Genomic DNA, 23,245 nt, shown 5'->3' on the forward strand with positions numbered 1-23,245 from the left:
GTAGGTTCAAGGATCTTACGAGTGGAATGAACTCCTCTATAATCTTTCATTACCTCTAGTGGACTCCCTCGATCCATCATAATGAAGTGATCTGAGAAGAACGGTTAGGATCATATTCTATTCTTTATACAATGTCCATAGACGAAGTATTTTGTTTCAAATCCGTTCTTCCCTGCCATCACTTTGATATTGAATTGAATTAGAAAAATCTCTTCAACTAACCCAAAACTTAAAGCTAATTGAATTAACCAAGAAAACCGAATAGAGAGCTCACAACCCAACATAACCTGACTCGTGTTGGGTTGTCACATTTGTTTTTTTAATCAACATTCACAGTAGGTTAGGTTGGGTTGTAACCCAACAGACACAATCACAGTTTCCAAGCAGCAGATTTGGCAATTGTGCGACACTCACTCTCAACACTGAGTGAATCAAGCCAACTTCGAATCACGTTGTCTACAGTTGCGGGTCCCGATTTCAAAAGAGGATTTTAGAAAGTGGGGAAAAGAGGTTTTGAAAAAAGAGTTTTAAAAGCAAGAGAAAAAGAGTGGTGTTATATAGCATGAAAGCATGTTCGGGTCTCGGCAAAAAAAAAAAAAAAAGAAAAAAAAGTGAACCTATAAACCAACTCGAAGTCGACCTCAATTCTGCTAGATTCCTTCGCGAAACTTTCGAGTTACGTGTTCTTATCTAAACTCCAATAAATACATGAGAAGAATTACAAATACAGAACCATAGGGCTTGAATTTGTTTAAAAGGAACACAAGCCAAACTGGTGAAAGTAACAGCCCTGCAATTATATAACCCACAACTCAAAATGGTTACCCAAAATTACAACACAACGCATCTACACATCTACATGAACCAAAGAGCTGGACTTTGAATCAACCCTTGAAGAGATGAATACCTACAGACAGGTGAGCAAGTAAGCCCCCAACCAATGCAAAGATCTATATTTAAAGAGAGACTACTTGCTGTAAAGAGAGAACCTGTGTTATTGTTTCTTGCTTTGCTCGACCGGGAAGTTGTCTTCGGCTTGCCGTTTCCAGAAGTAGTTTGATGCTTCTATCCACCGTGGATGGACCAGAAACTTTTCCTCTTTCAATGCCCAACGTGACTTCTCCGTTCCAGCATCTGTTGAGACAACGTGTGTCACGGACGAGTCGAGTTCGGTTGAGCAAGTGCCTCCCAGCTGCTCTACCATCTTCCAAAGATGATGGTTTTCGGCCTGAAATATGGTCGGAAAGACTCGGCTGAAGACGACCTTGCTTCCCTCAAGAACTTTGCTTCGAACTGTCTTCAAAACCTGTTTAATTTAAGGTAATGAAAATATAAATATCAAAACTTTCATGACAGTGAATTTTATCCAATAAGAGCTAAAACTTTCAATTTTCCCATGAATTTTGAAACATCAAAACTATCAAGAAATTGTCTACATAAAATTGGAAAATTAGAGACTAATTAAAGTTCGTACAAAAGAACTAAAAGATTATGAACCTCTTCGTGAGATCCAACACAGTTGGAGAGGGGAACTAAAATCAATCCGTACTGACGGGAATGACGGAATGAATGGTTGTAGAAACCTCTCCCTAACAAACGTGTTTAAAAACCTTGAGGGAAAGCCTAAAAGGAAAAGCCTAAAGAGGACAATATCTGCTAGTGGTCAGCTTGGGCCGTAACATTCTTTATAGATGTAATTGTTACAAATGGCATCCGAGACACTGGGCAGTGTGCTAGCAAGGACACTGAGCTCTGAAGAGGGGTGGACACCAACAGTGTGCCAGCGAGGGCACTAAGCCCTCGAAGAGTGGTGGATTGTGAAATCCCAAAAAGAGGAACGAGTGCAAGCGAGGACACTGTGCCCCAAAGGAGGTGGGGATTTGGAGTTCCCACATCGATTGAGGAGGGGAACGAGTGCCAACGAGGACGCTGGACCTAGAAAGGAGTGGATTGTGAGATCCCACATCGACTAGAGAGGGGAACGAAACATTTTTTTATAAGAGTGTAGAAATCTCTCCCAAGAACATGCATATAAAAACCTTGAGCGGAAACCCGAAAGGAAAAGCCTAAAAAAGACAATATCTGCTAGCGGCGGGCCTTCGTTATTACACTCTCAGTCCAAAAATTGGAAATATAAATCCTATTAGACATTTTTTTTTAAAAAGTTCAAGGACTTATTAGATATGAATCGCGAAAGTTCAAAGCTTAAACTTGTAACTTAAGCAATGTGTTATCCGTCAACAGCTACATAATCAAAATGGGAACTGAAGTTTACAGACAAAAATTTAGGAATCATTACAAGAAGCATGTACCTGCCTCACATCTCTGTCAACCAAATCATCCGAGAGTTCCTGCAGAAGAATTCCCAACAGTGAGATTGGGGCAAAAAAAGGAACAAAAGTTTGGAAACAAGAGGGAGAGAGAAATACATTAAAGAATATATTATGAACTTGCTTAAGAACTTTCAGGATGGTCGCCAGTGCCCCATCAGTTTCACTCTCATCACTCTTCAACTCAGATAGAGATTTACAGTTGAAGCCAAATTGGTGACAACTTGAAGCAAAAAAGTGATATCTCTCCATCAATATCAAGTTTTCTTTATGCTTTGTCCATGCCTATCATATCAATTGACAATGTTTAGCTCCATATGTATGAACAATAGGCAGTTCAGAAAACTACCCATTACAAGATAATCCACAGGAGTAATGAAGGGAGATTCTTCAAGAAAAAACACAAAAGAAAGCCTAAAGAATAAACTTTCGGAGTTCGGGAGCCAATATGCTGCATTTTATTATGAATTAAGATACTTTCATAGCAAGAGACAAGATTCGTATCTATTGAACGATTTAGACCTTCTTCTCAGACATGGAAGAGAACATTTTTCAACCGAGTGCATTACTCGAGTTATCAGCCTCTTTCCATGTATGACGGGAATCCTACGGTTACACACTCATTCAATGGTGATAACTAGGCAGAATCAAGAGATCCGTATATTAGCTAATTGAAGATGCACTTACATTTTCGGTATCATCGAGGATCAGAACAGCACTTTCCTGACCCAGCACGATATCAAGACCTTTTTGATGCTTTTGAGTGCCATCATCCCTAGAAATCACTTTGGAATTAAAATACTCCCTTTTGGGGTCCAACAGCTTTGCCATTTCGGACGCGTATGCTCGCTCCCCCATAGTGTATATATACATCTCGAATAATTGACTAGCTTCTTTCAAAAACGTATGGACAAATGGTCTCAACTTTGTCATCGTATGCACGGAATTCAATAGGAAAAGGCTGCCTTTCGTGACATCTATTCAAAATTTTCATCACAGCATCAAAAACAAACAGAGCAACCAACATCAGGAATTCGTTGGAAGGTTAAACAATTAAGTCGAATTTTAAAGATTAATTAAAAACCAAGCATAAAATTAAACTAAACACTAATTTTACAGTCAAGACCAGAAAAAGGTGCAATTCGCTTCATGGTCCAAGGGAACAAGAGAAAAAATGCTCAATTGAAAGAGGAAATTATGTCAAACCCTTCATCCGAAAACAGGCCATTGAAGCCTAAATTCTTAACAGATCTTCAGTCATATAGTGAAAAGACAGCAAGTGAAGAACTATGTATTTGGTTATTTACTAAAATCTCCTTTTGGAGGAGAAGGATGGATTGTTAGTATGGACTTGGAAGATATAGTTGTGTATAGATGAGAAGGACAATGTACCTTCTAGAGAATCTATTTGACTCCATAAATACTCCTCTTCAGGTGTCAAATGCCCCAGCTGGGTTGAATTTAACAGTGTGTGATCCAGATCAAGAACCAGGATAAGCTTTTTATGCTGCAACAAACTCTTCATGTCGATGTTGCGTAGCCGGTTAATTTCATCATTATTAAGTCGGAGTCCCTACATGATTATCAGATGGGCCATATCGTTAGCACATAGTTCGATCTACTAGCACGTTACAAGTTATTGGTACTCACCATCTATTTTGTCAACGGTAGTTGAATATGACTAAAGGGAGAATATATATTAACAAAACATCTCAAACTACATCGGATTATTCCACTATTTTCTTCTTTTTAATAAGAAATTGCTAATTTATTGATCAACGAGGCATATATAAATGAAGATACTTCTCCAGTTATAGCAAGTAAATATCAATAGCTAGAATCTATTTTGTCTGACCCCAAGGTAGTACGCATCCTATAAAAGCTGTCACAATCATTAATAGGAAGATTACAACTCCGAGACACTGAACAAATTCCCTAGGACTGTTATAACTCGCATGATATAGACCACGAAAAATATGAAGGTGAACCACAATGAGAAACATACTAGCCCCATTAGCATGCATATAACGGGATTCAACCAGAACCAGAGGGCGTATAATTTATAGACTACGAAACAAAGATTCGAATGATTAGGTGAAGTAGTCTTTTGACTTTGCAATATTCTTTTTTTTTGTAGGGATTAAGATTCAAAATTGAAAATTTCAAGAAACTTATTTTCTTTCAATAAGGGGATTCGGAATTAAGGTAAGGAATGACAAATATGAAAATAAGGGCCAACATAAACATGTCAACTGCATGGGACTATTTCACTATTTTCCTTTTTTATATAAGAAACAGATAAATATAAATGAAGGGGAATGAGATATTCTGCAAAGCCAAAGGATCATGGAATTATTCACTATCTTCCAGCAGAAAGTTGAGAAAACTGGATTCATGGCTCCATTAACTGGAAATCATAAACAGGGGAATGCACAAGTATTTGAATGTCAAAGAGGCGAGAAGGAGGAGTCAGATATGTATGGTTAAGAGGTTGACAAGATGAAATGTAAACTCCAATTCTTTCATAGATTTATGTCCCAAAGAGAGAAAAATGCCTCAGACAACTATGCATGCCAGAACCGATGTCCGAGAAAAACAGAATAACAAAGCTGTATAACCAGACAGACTCTCAAGTGCTATAAAAATAGAGCTGCTACTACGTACCTGACATAATTGTTAAGGGAGAAAATATTCATTTAAAATATTTAAAAAACGATGTCATGGACTTAAACATTTGTAATAAAAGCTTTAAACAAAACAATGAAAAATAAATAACGTGAAAATTTAAATAAAACAAAGAAAAAATGTCATTGTCTAACCTAAGGGCTACAAAATAGACAAAATGCAACTACTAACACTAGTTCCATGGCCTTCATTGCAAGCCGCTATAATCCATATAAGGGTGTCTTACTTTCACCTAAAATGTAAGAGTAGCCCATGGCTTGAGTATTTTAAACAACCTCACTATTGGGGACAGAAAATGCAAACATATGCAACATGGTGGAACGTATAATAGCATGACCTAGAGTAGTTTTCCAATCCAAGCAAGGTTGAATGTGTAGTACTTTCTCTACACATGGCTTGCGCGTGCGAGGATGGGTCCAACAAGCGGGCTCACACACCCTATAGGCCTGACTCGTTAGGCTAGTCCTCGCTAATGGACTCTTGTCGAACACCACGAGACAAAGAGCCCGAATAACATCATGGGAAACATAGATGTCATAAATCATAAGTCGTAGTGTATGCGTCCATACTCATCATATTGTGAAAGTATCCCAATGCACGTGAGACACAAAAATGCATGAGGTCCCAATAGATTGTAATCATAGCATAATATATGATGGAAGACAAACATCCATTTATCTATAACATAATAAGTTCATAATTCATGTACATTATGTAATACATAACGTACCTTTCATGGCATAGTCTAAAAAAGTTTATACAACATAAATTACGATTTTTTAACAACTTTATACAACATAACATGATCACAAAAATATAATAGTTTTATTACCTGGCATATTTTATCATAGCATAATATGGCATATCATAGCACAACATATCAATCATACAAATAACATATGCAAAGGCCACGAGGCACGTATCAAAATACCTAATACAATTCATCCAACCAAGCCTACACTCCCTTGATGCTAACTTAAAGATGCCCCTTGAAATTTAATTCTATTCGAGGAATCTTATGCTCATAACTTATAATTCTACTATGGAAATTGGCTTATCTAACTTTGCAATAGGGAAGCGCCCGAGTATAAAAAACGTATTCTCCCACTGGCTCCGATACCTAAATTTGCAATAGGGAAGCACCCGAGTATAAAAAACGTATTCTCCCACTAGCTCCGAACTGCTCAAGTGGGATGAGAGAAAGCAATTGTTGTAACTTAATTAGCCAAGAGACCTCCCTTTTATAATGAAATCCAAATGTCCACCTTCTCAACCTAATAGATGCGGGACAACTTTTACTTTATTTTATTTTTTCCTTTTTAATTTTGGGTTATAACATCATACATATATAAAAGGAACTTTCTTCCTCGAAAGTATCTTAATGTTGAAACTACTCAGGGAATTTCTCTCTCATTTCTTCTAGATCCCACAAGACTTCTCCACGCTTGATGGTTTTGCTATAGACCTTAACAAGAACCATTTTCCTAATAAATAGAACCTTCACTTCTTGGTCTAACATTCCACGTAACTTAGGATTTGTTGCAGCGGTATGAACTCGTACTCTACCACGTGAGTCAGGTCAATCACGTATTTGTGAAGCATGGATACGTGGAATACGCTATGCATCGCAAAGGAGGGCAATAGAGCTTATCTATGTCACAGTTGAAGTAGAAACTTGGAGTGAAATAGACGGCTAACTTAGGCCCTGTCGTTTGAATCACATAATGCACTTCATCAGTGCCACCTTCAAGCATAACTTATCCGTCTATTACCACTCCAAGTTTCTACACCTCACACAGCATAACTGTTTATGAGACTGGAGCACTGGTACCACTAATACTGACATCACACTTACTTGGCCAAAGTCATTATAGCAAAACCATCAAGCAGGAGAAGCTCTATGAGATCAGGAAGAAGAGATGAGAGAGAAATTCCTCAAGTAGTTTCAACATTAAAACACTTCCGAAGATAAAAGCTCCTTTTAGATGTGTATGATGTAATAACCCAAAATTAAAAAATAAAAATAAAATATCATAAAAGTTATCTCATATTTGTTAGGTTGAGAAGGTGGAGACTTGGACTCCATTTATAAAGAAGAGAACGTTGGGTTGGCTTACTAAGTTACAACAATTGTTCCATTTCATCTCACTTGAGTAGTTCGAAGCCAATCAAAGACTACATTTTTTGACGGCTCCAAGTCAACTTTTCGTCTGATCCAGCTTAAGTCTGATATGCTAGGTCCCTTCCCTACTAGTTTCAACACTTGGGAGGCATTTAAAGTTAGTAGGGAAAAAAATTTTAGCTAATTTAAAATTATTTAAACTTAAGTTAAAATTATTTTATACCTATTGAATTGGAAGTTATGAGTGTAGGACTCCTTAGGTAGAATTAAATTTCAAGGTTCAGCATTAAGCTAGTATCAAGAAAGTGTAGTTACTTCGACCTAGGCCAACCAAGTAAGTGACTCTACTATCGACTTGATTGGATGAATTGTATAATGTATGATGATACATGCCTTGTGGCCCCTGGTTGACATGATAGGCTATGTTTTATCATGTGATGCCATGTAATGTCACATATGCTATGATAAGCTATATCATGTAATAAAATTGTGTTATTTTTGTGATCATGTGACGATGTATAAAGTTGTTAAGAAATCGTTAATCTATGATGCATAAACCTCCTTAGACCATGTCATAAAAGTTAATACTACGTATTACAAAATATACAGAAAAATTATGTAAGCATACTTCACTAACTTATTATGTTTAGATAGATTGAGGTTCGTCTTGCATCATACATTATTCCATGATTATATGCTATGGAAACCTCGTGCATATTTGTGTGTTATGTGCATCAGGATACTGCTACAATATGATGAATACAGACACGTGCATTACGACTTATAATTTACGACATTTATGTTTGTCATAATATTATGCAGGCCCTTTCCTGCCGTGGTGTTCGACAAGAGCCCGTTAGCAAGTGCTAGCCCGACGAGCCAGGCCAAAGGGGTGTACAAGCCCGCCTAGTAGACACATGCTCACACGTGGGTCATGTGTAGAGAAGTACTACACATCCAACTATGCCTTGACTGTCAAACAGCCTAAGGTCATGCTATGATATGTTAAAATAGATCCCACCATGTTGCATGTGTTCCCATTTCCTAGCCCCAACAATAGGGTTACTTTTTTAGTTTTTTTTTTTTTAAGTACTCAAGTCGTGTTACTTTTACATTTCAGGTAAAGGTAAGGCATCCCTTTATGGATGACGGGATGATAGTGACGTCGCGATCAAAGACGTGAACCTAAGTTAGGGTAGTTGTATTTTGTCTATTTTGTAGCCTTTAGGTTAGACCAAGACATTGTTCATTATTTTGTTTACTTTATTAAAATTGTCATGTGATTTAAAGCTTATATTATGAACGTTTAAGTCTATGACATCGTTTTTGGAATATTCTAAATGAATATTTCCACACTTAACAATCATATCATGCATGTAGTAGCAGCTCTATTTCAAAAGAAAAATAGGGTCGTTTCAATTTCTCGTTCTTCTAAATGGCGCCCATTTTGTAAACTATCATTACAAGGCCTTATGATTGACATCATTTCTCATTCCTCTTCTAAATGGTGCCCATTTTGCAAACTACCATGCCTTTTGAGCCCACCCCACCCAAACATTCTATACATGGTAACAAAGAACAGTAGATAATTAGATATCCATATGAAGAAGACAAACCTTATGAATATACCCAAACGTCACGCCAGATTCCTCATCCAACCTCTGCCCACAGATGATACACATATTTCCAAATGAACCAGGATGACTGCATAATTGTTGCTTTGATAATACTTCTGCAATGATTATTATTTTCAAAATAGCAGAATCCAACAGTTAGAGAAAACCCAATGCAGAAAAACAAGGAGTCAAATACTTGCTTCGAAATGAAGGCTTTTGTATCTTTATGTTAATAAATTACAATTACACGGAACTGAACAGGATACATTAGTAAAGGAATAAAGGAACCAAAGTAAGGGATATATGGCGAGCAGAGGACTGCTGGACTGAAATAGTTGATGAATTCAGATACCACAAAGTTAGACCAAGGAACTAAAAATGACTATTAATTTAGACCAAGGAACTAAAAATGACTATTAATTTAGACCAAGGATCGATCACAACTACCATATATAAGAACAACTCTCGTCCAATGAGTGTTTGAGCCAGTTTGTACACATTACAACAATTCACGAGACAACTGTCAAACCATACACATTCGGTTTCCAAGAAAACTCATAGGATATTAAATCCTAGGTAGGTGGCTATCAAGGCTTGAACTCATTCTCTCTAAGCTTTTTATTATTTTCATAACCCTTATTTGACTACTAAGCCAACTCAAGGTGGTTAACTCTCATCCTATGTTAGCATAAACCCTAGGTAGGTGGCCTCCAAAGCTTGAACCAGTTCTCCCTAACCCTTATGGACCAATTTCATAGTTTCTTACGTGAAAACCCCGATAGGTATTTATATCTAGATCATTTTGGAGCCAACATTAGATGATTCTTAGAGAAGCTCATGCAATTCAAAAAAAAGATGGATAAAAAAGGGTGACAAGCCTCCAATCAGATTTGCATACATGAAGGGAAGAGAAGGCAACCATCAAAAACACAATAAGCAAGTACGTCATATAGTTAGTCAGCCGTCTAATAAGTAAGGACTAAGTTAAGTACGGTACAGGTGGCAACCACAAGTTGGCTATAGTGAAAGTAAAGAGTAGAGACAGTATGAGATGGACAACAAAAGGGGTTAGTAGGAACAGTTTAATTTACCTAAACTTTGCTCTTCAACTCCACACAGAATGTCCTCCTCTGAGCATACCAGCTTACGACGTTTCATCCTACAAAATTAAATGAATTGAATAAAAACTGCTTGAAAGATTAAATTGATAAAATGAAGATAAAATACCACAGTTTAGTTATACGGCTATAACTTATAACCAATCCTACAAACCCCATTATTAAGTGCAGAAATGATACTCGCCATTTGCCACAACTCAATGCTGTAAATCATGCCAAAGGAAAAAGAATACAAACTACAAACACAGAAATTACTTACGACACTTATTGGGCAATGAGAAGTTATTAGCAGAATCCAATCTACCATAGTTTTAGACTTCTAATAATAATTACACGTACGGTAAATGATAGAAACTTTCACAAACCAGACCACTTGGGATATCTATAAAAGAAAGTAATTAGATGAGAGAGAAACCAAATGACAGATAAACTCATTACCTGAGAGTTTAAATAATTTAGACTGCTGTAAATATCTAGTCTAAGATTTTATAATCTTCTTTTTTTTCGTTGCAGCTTGACCTTATTCTTTCATTCTTCCTCTTGGAAATAAGGTTTCTTTTTTAAAAAAAGTCTTAAAAAACTGAGGGCTTGAGATTTTAAAGCTTAGAATCGACAAACTGCTATAAAACTAGCACAAGAGAGTCACATGGGGAAATCTGGAATGTTAAACCAATCATGAAATCCCATTTCAACAAGAATTATCGAACATCGTACCCTACCAAACATGATCAATTGTTTTAAAAATACCATCCAGAAACTGAAAAAAAGGAACTCAACACTCTTAAGCATTATAATTCACATTTCATCTTTTTCTCTGTATGAGATTCAAAAGAGAGCCAGGCAACTACAAAATACGTCCCACTTAATTGTAGATTGAAGTAATAAACACATTAGATTAACAAAACAAAAAAAGAACCCCAAACCACAGTCTTTAGACATTATTAATTTCAAAGATCATCGGAAATTTATTAAGTTTAGAAATTAGCTGTACCTCGAACTTTCAACATTATTGCCAACCTCGGCATTTTTGTTTGGTGACGAGTCAGAAGAATGGGATTCTAGGGCTACATCAAGAAATGCAGCAAAATCGTCACTACTAGATGAGTGAGCTGGAGAATTAGTTGCAAGGCTCATCTGAAATATCCACAAAAAGAAGGGGAAAAATATACCTTAGTACATTGTAGCATAAATATCACAGATTCAAGACATCACGCCGCATGCTGGCACACAACAAACAGACTAATAATCTAATTACTTAACGTTCGAAAGAACTCCTAAGCTATTCTAAAGACTCCCAAAACAATAATAAACATTAATTTGAACCCACTGGACCAGTCCTGAACTATTGAACGCCACCAACAACCTCAAAGGCTTGCTGGTTGGTGATTGAATAAACTTAATCCTGCGAATCTGAGGCTGTTACCAGATGGGTAACACTAAACTAAAGCCGAAATGAAGTGGGTCTTTACCGAACCTTGCTGAAAGAGAAGACATCACAGATGACAGCATGCTTAACATCCATATCACAAATTCAGGACATGACACAGCAAGCAAGAACACACAATCAGACTACTAATCTACTTCTTAACGCTCGAAAGCGCTCGTAAGCTATTCTAAAGACTCTCAAAACAATATTAAACATTAATTTGAACCCACTGGAGCAGTCCTGAACTATTGAACGCCACCAACAACCTCAAAGGCTTGCTGGTTGGTGTTTGAATATACTTAATCCTGCTTATTTGAGACTGTTACCAGATGGGTAACACTAAACTAAAGCCGAAAAGAAGTGGGTCCTTACCAAACCTTGCCGAAAGAGAAGACATCACAGATTACAGCATGCATCCATATCACAAATTCAAGACATGACACAGCAAGCTAGCACACAACAATCAGACTACTAATCTACTTCTAAACGTTCTAAAGCGCCCCTAAGCTATTCTGAAGACTCCCAAAACAATATTAAACTTTAATTTGAACCCACCGGACCAGTCCTGAACTATTGAACACCACCAACAACCTCGAAGGCTTGCTTGTTAGTGTTTGAATAAACTTAATCCGGCGTATTTAAATCCTTTACCGAATGGGTAACACTAAACTAAAGCCGAAAAGATATGGGTCTTTACCAAACCTGAAGAAAACGCTGTTGAAAACTCTAACCAATGCAGAAATGGCTGCGAATCCGTGAGGTCACGTCGGCTGGTTGCACAGCCGTCCAACAAACCATCCGTCGTTGCGGAAGTGTTGAAGCGTCGCGTTGCGTGGTTCCCGCGTCGTGTGTCTCTGCGCACGCCAGAGAGAAGATGAAGACGCTGGAAATTATGTGTTTTCGTCCGTCGCTCGCCGGAGAAGACGAGAGGGAGAAGAAATTGCCGCCGTAGGTCGCAAGCTACCAAAGAACGACGTCGGCGAGGTGCTGCTGTTCGCCGCCCTACGATATTACTGGAATCGTCGAGGTATAGCCGCCGGAGAGAGAGGGAAAACGAAAGGGAGCTGTTCGGCTGAAACGGTACCGGCGGAAGGACTGTAAGATGAACAAAAAGGTAGGGTTTTCTTATTTTCTTTTCCTTCTTTTTTTTAATTTATTTAAAAGAAAATAAATAAATAAAATTAAAAAAAATTAAAAAAATCAGGATTTCCCTTCCTCATAATTCCCTTTTATTTTTCAATTATATTAATTTAAGACTCAAAACATAAAATTTGTAGTGTTTGAAATAATTTAAATGCCTCTTTTTTAAAAATTTGAAAATAAATATTTAAATGAGACGATAAAAATTAGGGGTGTATATGGTACGGGCTGTGTTGAGCTATTTTTTTTTTACCCAACCAATAGTTTCGTTGCTCGTCCAAATCCAAAACTTATCCCAACTCAATCCAACTCAAAACTTTTCACAACCCAACCCAGTTTAGATTGTCAAATTTTTTTTTAAGTTTTATTTATCCACGCTTATAATTATTTGGATACAATTAAATAAAATATAATAAAATTTCACAAACAAATACAAATTAATCTATATTTATTTAAAAAAATAAATACAAATTAAATAAAAAATGAAAATATATTAATATTTAACATCGTCATAAAATTAAAGACCACTAAATATTTATATTTCTTGAATACGTTCATGTAACAAACAAAATTATAAAATAGATCATAAAATTAAATAAATTATAAAAATGATTAGTTTAAAAATATGGTATATAAAATATTTTAATTGATATTGGATTATTTAGAAAAAAATAAAAATATATATAAATTATTATATAATAATATTCCAACAAATAGATAATAAATAAATTAAAATTTATAATATATATAATTTATGAACCTTCTTGCATATTCTTAAATTAAATAAATAATAATTTGCATTTATATAATAAATAATATATTTAACTTATTTTATAGTATGAAATATTAAGATATTTTTAAAATATATATATAAGAGAAATTAAGTAAAGAAATTAAAAATATTTTTATTTGGCTCATGTCAACCTGAAAATTTTGTCCCATGAACTCGAAACCGAATCGATTCAGTTCGAGTTTAGAAAAATGAATCCAACCCTACATACTAATCCAACTCAACCCAACCCTCATAGTTCTAGTTGTCGAGTGAATGTACACCCTAAGAAAAATCAACTTTAGAAAACGTTATTAAGTATTTAATTGAAAATTCTCTCGAACAACATACTCTTACACTACTTACTCCCAAATCTCTCCATGTTTGTCACCGATCAACAATGCCCTCCTGCAACAACGTCGGCTGAAACTGCCATACAAATAAATAAATAAAAAATAATAACTTCGATTTATTTATAGAGAAGAAAAAACAAAAATGTCCTTAGATTTACCATAACAAAAACAAAAATGACCTTCAGATTCACCGATATAACATAAACAAAAATGCCTTCAGATTTACCAGAAACAAAAATGGCCTTCAAATTTAACAATAGATGTAGTAGAAACAAAAATGGGTAGATGTAGCAGAGACAAAAATGACCTTCAAATTTGTATCAGAAACAAAAAAAAAAATTTACATATAGCAGAAACAAAAATATAAGGATAGATCATGAAATCAAATAAATAATAAAAATGAATTGTTTAAAGATGTTGTATATAACAAAAATAAACTCAACCCTACCTGAAATGCTAATCCAACCCAACCCAACTCTTATAGTTTGGGTTAGGTTGGTCCGGATTCTCTCCAACAACATACGCTCACATTACTCACTCCCAAATCTCTCCACATTCCCTTATCCATGTTGTCCCAATGCCCTCCACAACATATTTATTTATAGAGGAAAAACAAAAATGGCCTTACCCATAGATGCAACCGAAAACAAAAATGGCCTTTAGATTCACCCATAGATGTATCAGAAACAAAAATAGCCTTCAAATTTACTAATAGATGTAGCAGAAACAAAAATGACCTCCAAATTTACCAATAGATGTAATAGAACCAAAAATGACTTCAGATTTAGCAGAAACAAAAATGACCTTCAAATTTACCAATAGATGTAACAGAAACAAAAATGACCTCCAAATTTACCAATAGATGTAATAGAACCAAAAATGATTCAGATTTAGCAGAAACAAAAATGACCTTCAAATTTACCAATAAATTAATAGAACAAAAAATGACTTCAGATTTGCCAAAAACAAAAATGGCCTTCATATCTACTAATAGATATAACAGAAACAAAAATGACCTCTAAATTTACCAATAGATGTAACAGAAACAAAAATGACCTCTAAATTTACCAATAGATGTAATAGAACCAAAAATGACTTCAGATTTGCCAAAAACAAAAATGGCCTTCATATTTACCAATAGATGTAGCAGACACAAAAATGACCTCCAAATTTACCCATAAATGTAATAAAACAAAAAATGACTTCAGATTTGACAAAAATAAAAATGGCCTTCATATTTACCCCATGTAACAGAAACAAAAATCACCTTCAAATTTACCAATAATAGAACAAAAAATGACTTCAGATTTGACAAAAACAAAAATGGCCTCCATATTTACCAATAGATGTAGAAGAAACAGAAATGGCCTCCAAATTTACCAATAATAGAACAAAAAATGACTTCAGATTTGTCAAAAACAAAAATGACCTTCATATTTACCAATAGATGTTTGACAAAAACAAAAATGGCCTCCATATTTACCAATAGATGTAGCAGACACAAAAATGACCTCCAAATTTACCCATAGATGTAATAGAACAAAAAATGACTTCAGATTTGACAAAAATAAAAATGGCCTTCATATTTACCCGATGTAACAGAAACAAAAATCACCTTCAAATTTACCAATAATAGAACAAAAAATGACTTCAGATTTGACAAAAACAAAAATGGCCTCCATATTTACCAATAGATGTAGAAGAAACAGAAATGGCCTCCAAATTTACCAATAATAGAACAAGAAATGACTTCAGATTTGTCAAAAACAAAAATGACCTTCATATTTACCAATAGATGTTTGACAAAAACAAAAATGGCCTCCATATTTACCAATAGATGTAGCAGACACAAAAATGACCTCCAAATTTACCCATAGATGTAATAGAACAAAAAATGACTTCAGATTTGACAAAAATAAAAATGGCCTTCATATTTACCCCATGTAACAGAAACAAAAATCACCTTCAAATTTACCAATAATAGAACAAAAAATGACTTCAGATTTGACAAAAACAAAAATGGCCTCCATATTTACCAATAGATGTAGAAGAAACAGAAATGGCCTCCAAATTTACCAATAATAGAACAAAAAATGACTTCAGATTTGTCAAAAACAAAAATGACCTTCATATTTACCAATAGATGTTTGACAAAAACAAAAATGGCCTCCATATTTACCAATAGATGTAGCAGACACAAAAATGACCTCCAAATTTACCCATAGATGTAATAGAACAAAAAATGACTTCAGATTTGACAAAAATAAAAATGGCCTTCATATTTACCCGATGTAACAGAAACAAAAATCACCTTCAAATTTACCAATAATAGAACAAAAAATGACTTCAGATTTGACAAAAACAAAAATGGCCTCCATATTTACCAATAGATGTAGAAGAAACAGAAATGGCCTCCAAATTTACCAATAATAGAACAAGAAATGACTTCAGATTTGCCAAAAACAAAAATGACCTTCATATTTACCAATAGATGTAGCAGAAACAAAAATGACCTCCAAATTTACCAATAGATGTAATAGAACTAAAAATGACTTCAGATTTGCCAAAAACAAAAAATGACCTTCATATTTACCAATAGATGTAGCAGACACAAAAATGACCTCCAAATTTACCCATAAATGTAATAGAACAAAAAATGACTTCAGATTTGCCAAAAACAAAAATGGCCTTCATATTTTTCAATAGATGTTTGACAAAAACAAAAATGGCCTCCATATTTACCAATAGATGTAGAAGAAACAAAAATGGCCTCCAAATTTACCAATAATAGAACAAAAAATGACTTCAGATTTGTCAAAAACAAAAATGACCTTCATATTCACCAATAGATGTAGCAGAAACAAAAATGACCTCCAAATTTACCAATAGATGTAATAGAACCAAAAACAAAAATGACCTTCATATTCACCAATAGATGTAGCAGAAACAAAAATGACCTCCAAATTTACCAATAATAGAACAAAAAATGACTTCAGATTTGACAAAAACAAAAATGGCCTTCATATTTACCAATAGATGTAACAGAAACAAAAATGACCTCCAAATTTACCAATAGATGTAATAGAACCAAAAACAAAAATGACCTTCAAATTTACTAATAGATGCAGTAGATTTACGTGGGGAAAGAAGTAGGAGTTTTTAGGATCAAAGTTATATCTAAGTTATTCTAATTTGGTTGCAATTATTTATCTTTGGATTAAAAATTAAATGACAATAATTTTATATGAATTCCAGAAAATCACATCTAACATCAATAAACATTAAAAAAAATCGAAAACATAATTTAGAAATAATGAAAACATAGAATTCAATTTTTACTAGAGAAATTAAGTAAATATTCAAAATAGGTGAAATCCCGACATAAATTGAGAACAAATTCGAAGGACGAAAGTAAGCAAATTTGGAGTTAAATAGAATTTTGGTTAAGGTCAACCAAGTAAGTGGGTTTACTATCGATATGGTTAGAAGTTTATGTTTGTGTTATGACAAGTGTCACGTGGTTCTGCACGTGTCATATCCTTGTTATGTGTGAAATGTTTATGAAATGATATGAATATGATATGTTTGTGATATAATATGTTAATGTTTTGACACGTGTTATGATATAATGTGCTAATGATATGATATATGTTATAGTTTAACACGTTTTGCGATATACTACATGTTGTGACATGCTTTATGATATGGTACGTACATGATATAATATGATATGTAGAAGAACGTGTTATGTGCATGATATGACATAATACGATGTATGATATAAATGATACGGTATTCAACATGATGCATGTCTTTAACGCTATATTGTAAAATGATATGATATGAAGGAAAAATGAAAGGGTAGATTTACATGGTTTAATAAACAAAAAATGTTGGGACCTCATGCATTAGAGAATTTTCCCTTTTACGATGGTACAGACGCGTACATTATGAGGCAGGAAAACGATCATTATGTTTATCATAATGCTGCGACAGTCACTATCCCTACCAGGTGTGTGGCAACAGCACCAGAGCATACTGGCTTGACGAGGAAAGGGGCCCAAGTGGTGTGCAAACTGTGAATGTTTGATTAATCCACCACACTTAAATGGTGTGAAAGTTATCTTATTTATAATCAAATAAATTACAAGGATATGGAAATAGTAATAAATAGAAATAACAATAAATGGAAAGATACCTATGATAATAAGATATTTGCCTTATAATAAAATATCAAATATAATATATACGGTAAACTATAATTTATTACTAAATATCCTTAACACCCCACCGCAAGCTAAGCGTCGGATTTAAACGAACGTGAAGCTTGAATCTGAAAAATTCAAAGAGGTTGAGAAACACTTTTCATGAAGATGCTAACAACCCGGTTCTTGGCCATCAAAAATTGCAGAGGGATCGCCGCTCAGCGGCGATGCTGCCTTGGCTTCGGCGAGAATATGTCTAACCCATGAAGAGGGATTGTCGCTTAGCGACGATGCTGCCTTGGCTCTGGTGAGAATATTTCTAACCCCAAGAAGTAGAAGGGGAAACCTAGAGCAAGGGACAAAGACAATGTTGAAGCCGGAAGAGTCGCCACATTGGGCGAAGGAGCCAATTTTGGCGAGAAGGGCAGTCGGAAGAGTCGCCTCATCGGGCGAAGAAGCCAATTTTGGCAGGAAGGGAGGCGGCAACTTGGTTGACGAATAGGCCAATGCGGCACCCAGATTCCGAAGGTAAATCTCTGCAAAAGGTTGATAGGTTTAGGTTAAGGTTTATGTGAAGGATGAAGGTTGATTGGGAAGAAAATGAGAGAGACTATATTGGCCAAGGGGAAAACCGATTGGGTTGGAAAAGGTGAGGTTGTATGTACAGAGTATGACGAAAGGTGATTTGGAGGTCAATAGGGTGGAGCCGAAGAGTAATCAATCGGCTCCGATTACGACAGCCATGAAGACTGCCCCTGCGGCGTCAAAACCAGCAGGGGTGGTGGAGAAGAAGATTAAAGGATTCAAAAACCATTGAAAAGAAAGGATCAGGGTTGTTAAACCGAAAGGGCTCTGATACCATGTGAATGTTTGATTAATCCACCACACTTAAATGGTGTGAAAGTTATCTTATTTATAATCAAATAAATTACAAGGATATGAAAATAGTAATAAATAGAAATAACAATAAATGGAAAGATACCTATGATAATAAGATATTTGCCTTATAATAAAATATCAAATATAATATATACGGTAAACTATAATTTATTACTAAATATCCTTAACACCCCACCGCAAGCTAAGCGTCGGATTTAAACGAACGTGAAGCTTGAATCTGAAAAATTCAAAGAGGTTGAGAAACACTTTTCATGAAGATGCTAACAACCCGGTTCTTGGCCATCAAAAATTGCAGAGGGATCGCCGCTCAGCGGCGATGCTGCCTTGGCTTCGGCGAGAATATGTCTAACCCATGAAGAGGGATTGTCGCTTAGCGACGATGCTGCCTTGGCTCTGGTGAGAATATTTCTAACCCCAAGAAGTAGAAGGGGAAACCTAGAGCAAGGGACAAAGACAATGTTGAAGCCGGAAGAGTCGCCACATTGGGCGAAGGAGCCAATTTTGGCGAGAAGGGCAGTCGGAAGAGTCGCCTCATCGGGCGAAGAAGCCAATTTTGGCAGGAAGGGAGGCGGCAACTTGGTTGACGAATAGGCCAATGCGGCACCCAGATTCCGAAGGTAAATCTCTGCAAAAGGTTGATAGGTTTAGGTTAAGGTTTATGTGAAAGATGAAGGTTGATTGGGAAGAAAATGAGAGAGACTATATTGGCCAAGGGGAAAAACCGATTGGGTTGGAAAAGGTGAGGTTGTATGTACAGAGTATGACGAAAGGTGATTTGGAGGTCAATAGGGTGGAGCCGAAGAGTAATCAATCGGCTCCGATTACGACAGCCATGAAGACTGCCCCTGCGGCGTCAAAACCAGCAGGGGTGGTGGAGAAGAAGATTAAAGGATTCAAAAACCATTGAAAAGAAAGGATCAGGGTTGTTAAACCGAAAGGGCTCTGATACCATGTGAATGTTTGATTAATCCACCACACTTAAATGGTGTGAAAGTTATCTTATTTATAATCAAATAAATTACAAGGATATGAAAATAGTAATAAATAGAAATAACAATAAATGGAAAGATACCTATGATAATAAGATATTTGCCTTATAATAAAATATCAAATATAATATATACGGTAAACTATAATTTATTACTAAATATCCTTAACACAAACCAACTGGTAGGTCTATACTCATACGTATAGATCGTGTGTAAAATAGTAAATACACATCCAATTACCTGCTTAGAACCTGCTTAGAATAGTCGCCTAAAGGAATACAGATTTAAATGATAGGTCCTACTCATAATTGTGTGTGCTTGCATCTAACTCCAATAGTGGGATCACTCACCGAGTATTTTTTAAAATACTCAATTGACGTGCTACTCTTATTTTCCAGGTAAAAGCAAAGCTTCCATGTACGGCTGACGATGACATCGCAACTTAGAAGACCATGACACATGCATAAGGTAGTTTGTATTTAAATTTGTAGACTATAGGTTCGTATAAGGTATTTCTGTTTTAGTTTACTTATGTCGATTTTAGTTTTAGTTAAATTGTTTTAAATACTTTTCAATAAACATGCAAGTCCATGACTATGTTTTATGATTATGATTCATATGATTATTTTTGCATAAAATGATTACATTATGTATATAGAAGTTAAGTAGGAATCTAGGGTCGGTACACGTCTAATGACCGAGTGCCAATGATGATCGTTATCACCTTCATGGTAAAATCATCCATAGAATCTCGTTCTTTCGGCAGACAGCCTCAAAATCGCTTTTTAATGTCTACACCTTTGCTTCCTTGACCCGTTCCACACCCATATGCATTGTTTGCAGCGTCTCTCATGTTGCCTTTACCGAATCCTTCTCTACCAATATGAGAAGGACGTCCTCTCGGTCTGCTTTGTAGATGACAACAAGAGTCATCCTTTGCTTATAGTCCTCGAAGCCATCAACATACTTGGTGGTGTCCCACACACTTTGTGTCTGTAAATTAAAACACATATTTATCGACCATGCTGCTTAGTTACTTTTCGTGAGTAGCATGTACTAGAGCATTACATGCCCCTCCTTTCTACTATTTATTGACGTCACATCTCCTTCGACAACTTAGTGTGGTGACAACTTAGCATCCTAGCTTCAAAACCAGATGTTGGTTTTGACCCTCAATTGAATCACACTGAAACGAATAACCGAAGTATATAAAAATACAATAATTTGAGGAGAAGTATGTAACAACACAATAACTTTAGGGGTTCTATGTAAGAACCTTAGACTATAACTATGGATTCAAATTCTCTCCATATGCTCGAGATGTATATCAATTTTACACGTAGTTCCATGTGCACCACTTTCGTAAACGCATAACCCACCAGACTCCTATAGCTTTAGTATTTCTTAGGCCTTACCAGATACACATCAATTTCACATACTATCAGCATCAATTTCGTACACACTGACTCCACATTTCAATACTTAAATGCTCGATTGAATATCATAAGAATTATGGAAAGAAGGAAAAATGAATAAATTATTTTTCATGCGTACAACATCACACGCTTACATGAGGTCCCACAAGTTGAAAATATCTATTGCAAATTAATATCCAACAATATTTTTTAATCAATCTCAATGAAAATCACCGTCCATGATATTATCGAGTTTGTGCATAAGCTCTAGTGAATTTGTTTTATCAATGTGAGACTCTTCCCTAGAAATCATCCATTTGAACAAAGTAACACTATAGAGCCTCCATTGAGGCTATGAAGCTCTCGAATAATCTCCCTTTAATCGAGGCTCGACTCCTTTTTTAGAACCCTTGAACAAAGTACACACTTTGTTCGACACTTGAGTCACTTTTGACTACAACTTCGAGGTTCAAAACTTTTTTGTTCGACAGTTAAGGATTCTATAGACATGATAGGTCAAGAACATGACTCTGATACCATGTTAGGAACCACGACCCACCATAATGATATGATATTGTCCACTTTGAGCATAAGTTATCATGTATTTAGTTTTGGTTTCCCTAAAAGGCCTAGTGCTATTGGAAATAATATTCCTTACTTATATACCCATTTTCCTCGACAAGCCTATCCCTCTTGTTTTATATTGCAAATATGTACGATCGATGAGAGACACAGTGGGGGCTCGAACTAGCCGCAAATCAAAGCTGATGGCAGCTTGCCATTGAAGACGATTGTGACCAGAGTGGTGTGGCGTGTTGAAATATAGAAATGTGATCACTCACGTTGGAGAAGATGTCATTAATCGAAGGGAGGCGTCTAATTCGCTTGTTGAAACGGTCACATAGGTCAAACATCATGAGTCCGTTCAAACGTCATCGATTAAGGAAGTTCACGTCGCTCGTTAGATGGAAATTATGTTGTTAAGAAGCCTTCATAGTCCGATCAACATAAACTATACGTACTCGTATTGGACCAAGGCTATATTTTAATTTGATTTACTTAAACCCAATTCGTTCTAATGAGATTTAATCGAATTCCATTTAAATCTCATAACGTAAAAATATTATAAAAAAATATGAGACATTATAGGTTCTTTCCGTTTTAAGAGCGTTATTTTGTCGTGCAACAATGAGGAAGATTAAAACGACTTTTGTGTATGTCTCTTTTGGATTAGGATTCATTTTTTGATGTAACCTAAGCTACTAGGTCATGGTGCTTTGTTTTGAAATAGAATTTGTCATGCCGATGTTAGATCGAGATGAACTAGTGTATCTTCTATGTTTATTTCGTTACGTTATCAACTTCTCTATTTACGCATTAAGTAAGCATAATTAATTATTCGAAATAATCTACTATAAACTTAATACTACTCTATTATTTGTTCATATTGTGATCATATACTTGTTTTGTGCCAAATGCTACAACCACAAAACTATGATACCGATTGTTGTAGCAAGAGCGGAACGAATGTACTCACAACACCAATGAACGGAATTACACAAAAAGACACCAAGATATTTACGTGGTTCGGAGAGAAGAAATTTCTCTACATCTACGGGTAGCAAACAATCACTAATAATCAAAATGTTACAAGGGAATACCTCACTCTTGCACTACAAAGACTCTCGTCAAAATGTCACTCAAGAAATGTAATGTGACACACAAAACTCTATCAAATTTCGGAAACACCCAATGTTGACCACACAGAGAGAGACGAAAGAGCAGGTAATGCCAGTTGGCGAAGTGGCCTTTCGTCGAGTCCCGAGCTTGTGGTCCTCCTTTTAGTGTGGGTTCAATTGGATGAATCTGTCAAGTCAAGGTCAACGTACGTTCATTTGATTTACTCTGAATCTCGTTCCTCTCTAGCTTCTATTGACTTAATAAGTTTCTCAACGAGACCCCAGCGCTGGACTTCAAGGAAGTAAGTAATAGGCGTCGTGCTGCTAGGCGAAGTGGTGGAGTGCTGCACCCTAGATGGCGAGAGTCCAGTAGCCGAAAGCATCACTAGCTTACGCTCTTACCTGAGTCGCACGTACGGTAACGAGGGGGATTCACGTCTATACTGTAGTGTGGTGTTTGGGCCTACCCACCATCATTGTATGCTGACTCCGGCCTCG

The 23,245-nt window shown here is 35.8% G+C and overlaps 1 protein-coding gene across 3 annotated transcripts; it reads right to left on the reverse strand.

The window, feature by feature from the left end:
- Window positions 1-635: 635 nt before the first annotated feature.
- Window positions 636-12,422, reverse strand: LOC111472572 (RNA polymerase II C-terminal domain phosphatase-like 4). Of its 3 annotated transcripts, none has more exons than XM_023118179.1 (10): window positions 12,000-12,422; window positions 10,863-11,005; window positions 9,845-9,912; window positions 8,754-8,869; window positions 3,723-3,903; window positions 3,018-3,307; window positions 2,430-2,615; window positions 2,313-2,351; window positions 990-1,306; window positions 636-907 (listed from the first exon to the last, which is right to left on the reverse strand). In XM_023118179.1, the coding sequence occupies exons 2-9, from the start codon at window positions 11,003-11,005 to the stop codon at window positions 995-997; spliced, it is 1,335 nt and encodes a 444-aa protein (XP_022973947.1). In that variant the 5' UTR covers window positions 12,000-12,422; the 3' UTR covers window positions 636-907; window positions 990-994. The 3 variants fall into 3 exon arrangements, with proteins under 3 accessions (XP_022973947.1, XP_022973946.1, XP_022973948.1); XM_023118178.1 differs by having other exon boundaries at window positions 11,995-12,421; XM_023118180.1 differs by lacking the exons at window positions 10,863-11,005; window positions 12,000-12,422 and adding an exon at window positions 10,026-10,129.
- Window positions 12,423-23,245: the final 10,823 nt, after the last annotated feature.

The sequence above is a fragment of the Cucurbita maxima genome, unplaced genomic scaffold (genome assembly GCF_002738345.1).
Source record: "Cucurbita maxima cultivar Rimu unplaced genomic scaffold, Cmax_1.0 Cma_Scf00079, whole genome shotgun sequence".
Classification (NCBI taxonomy): domain Eukaryota; kingdom Viridiplantae; phylum Streptophyta; class Magnoliopsida; order Cucurbitales; family Cucurbitaceae; genus Cucurbita; species Cucurbita maxima.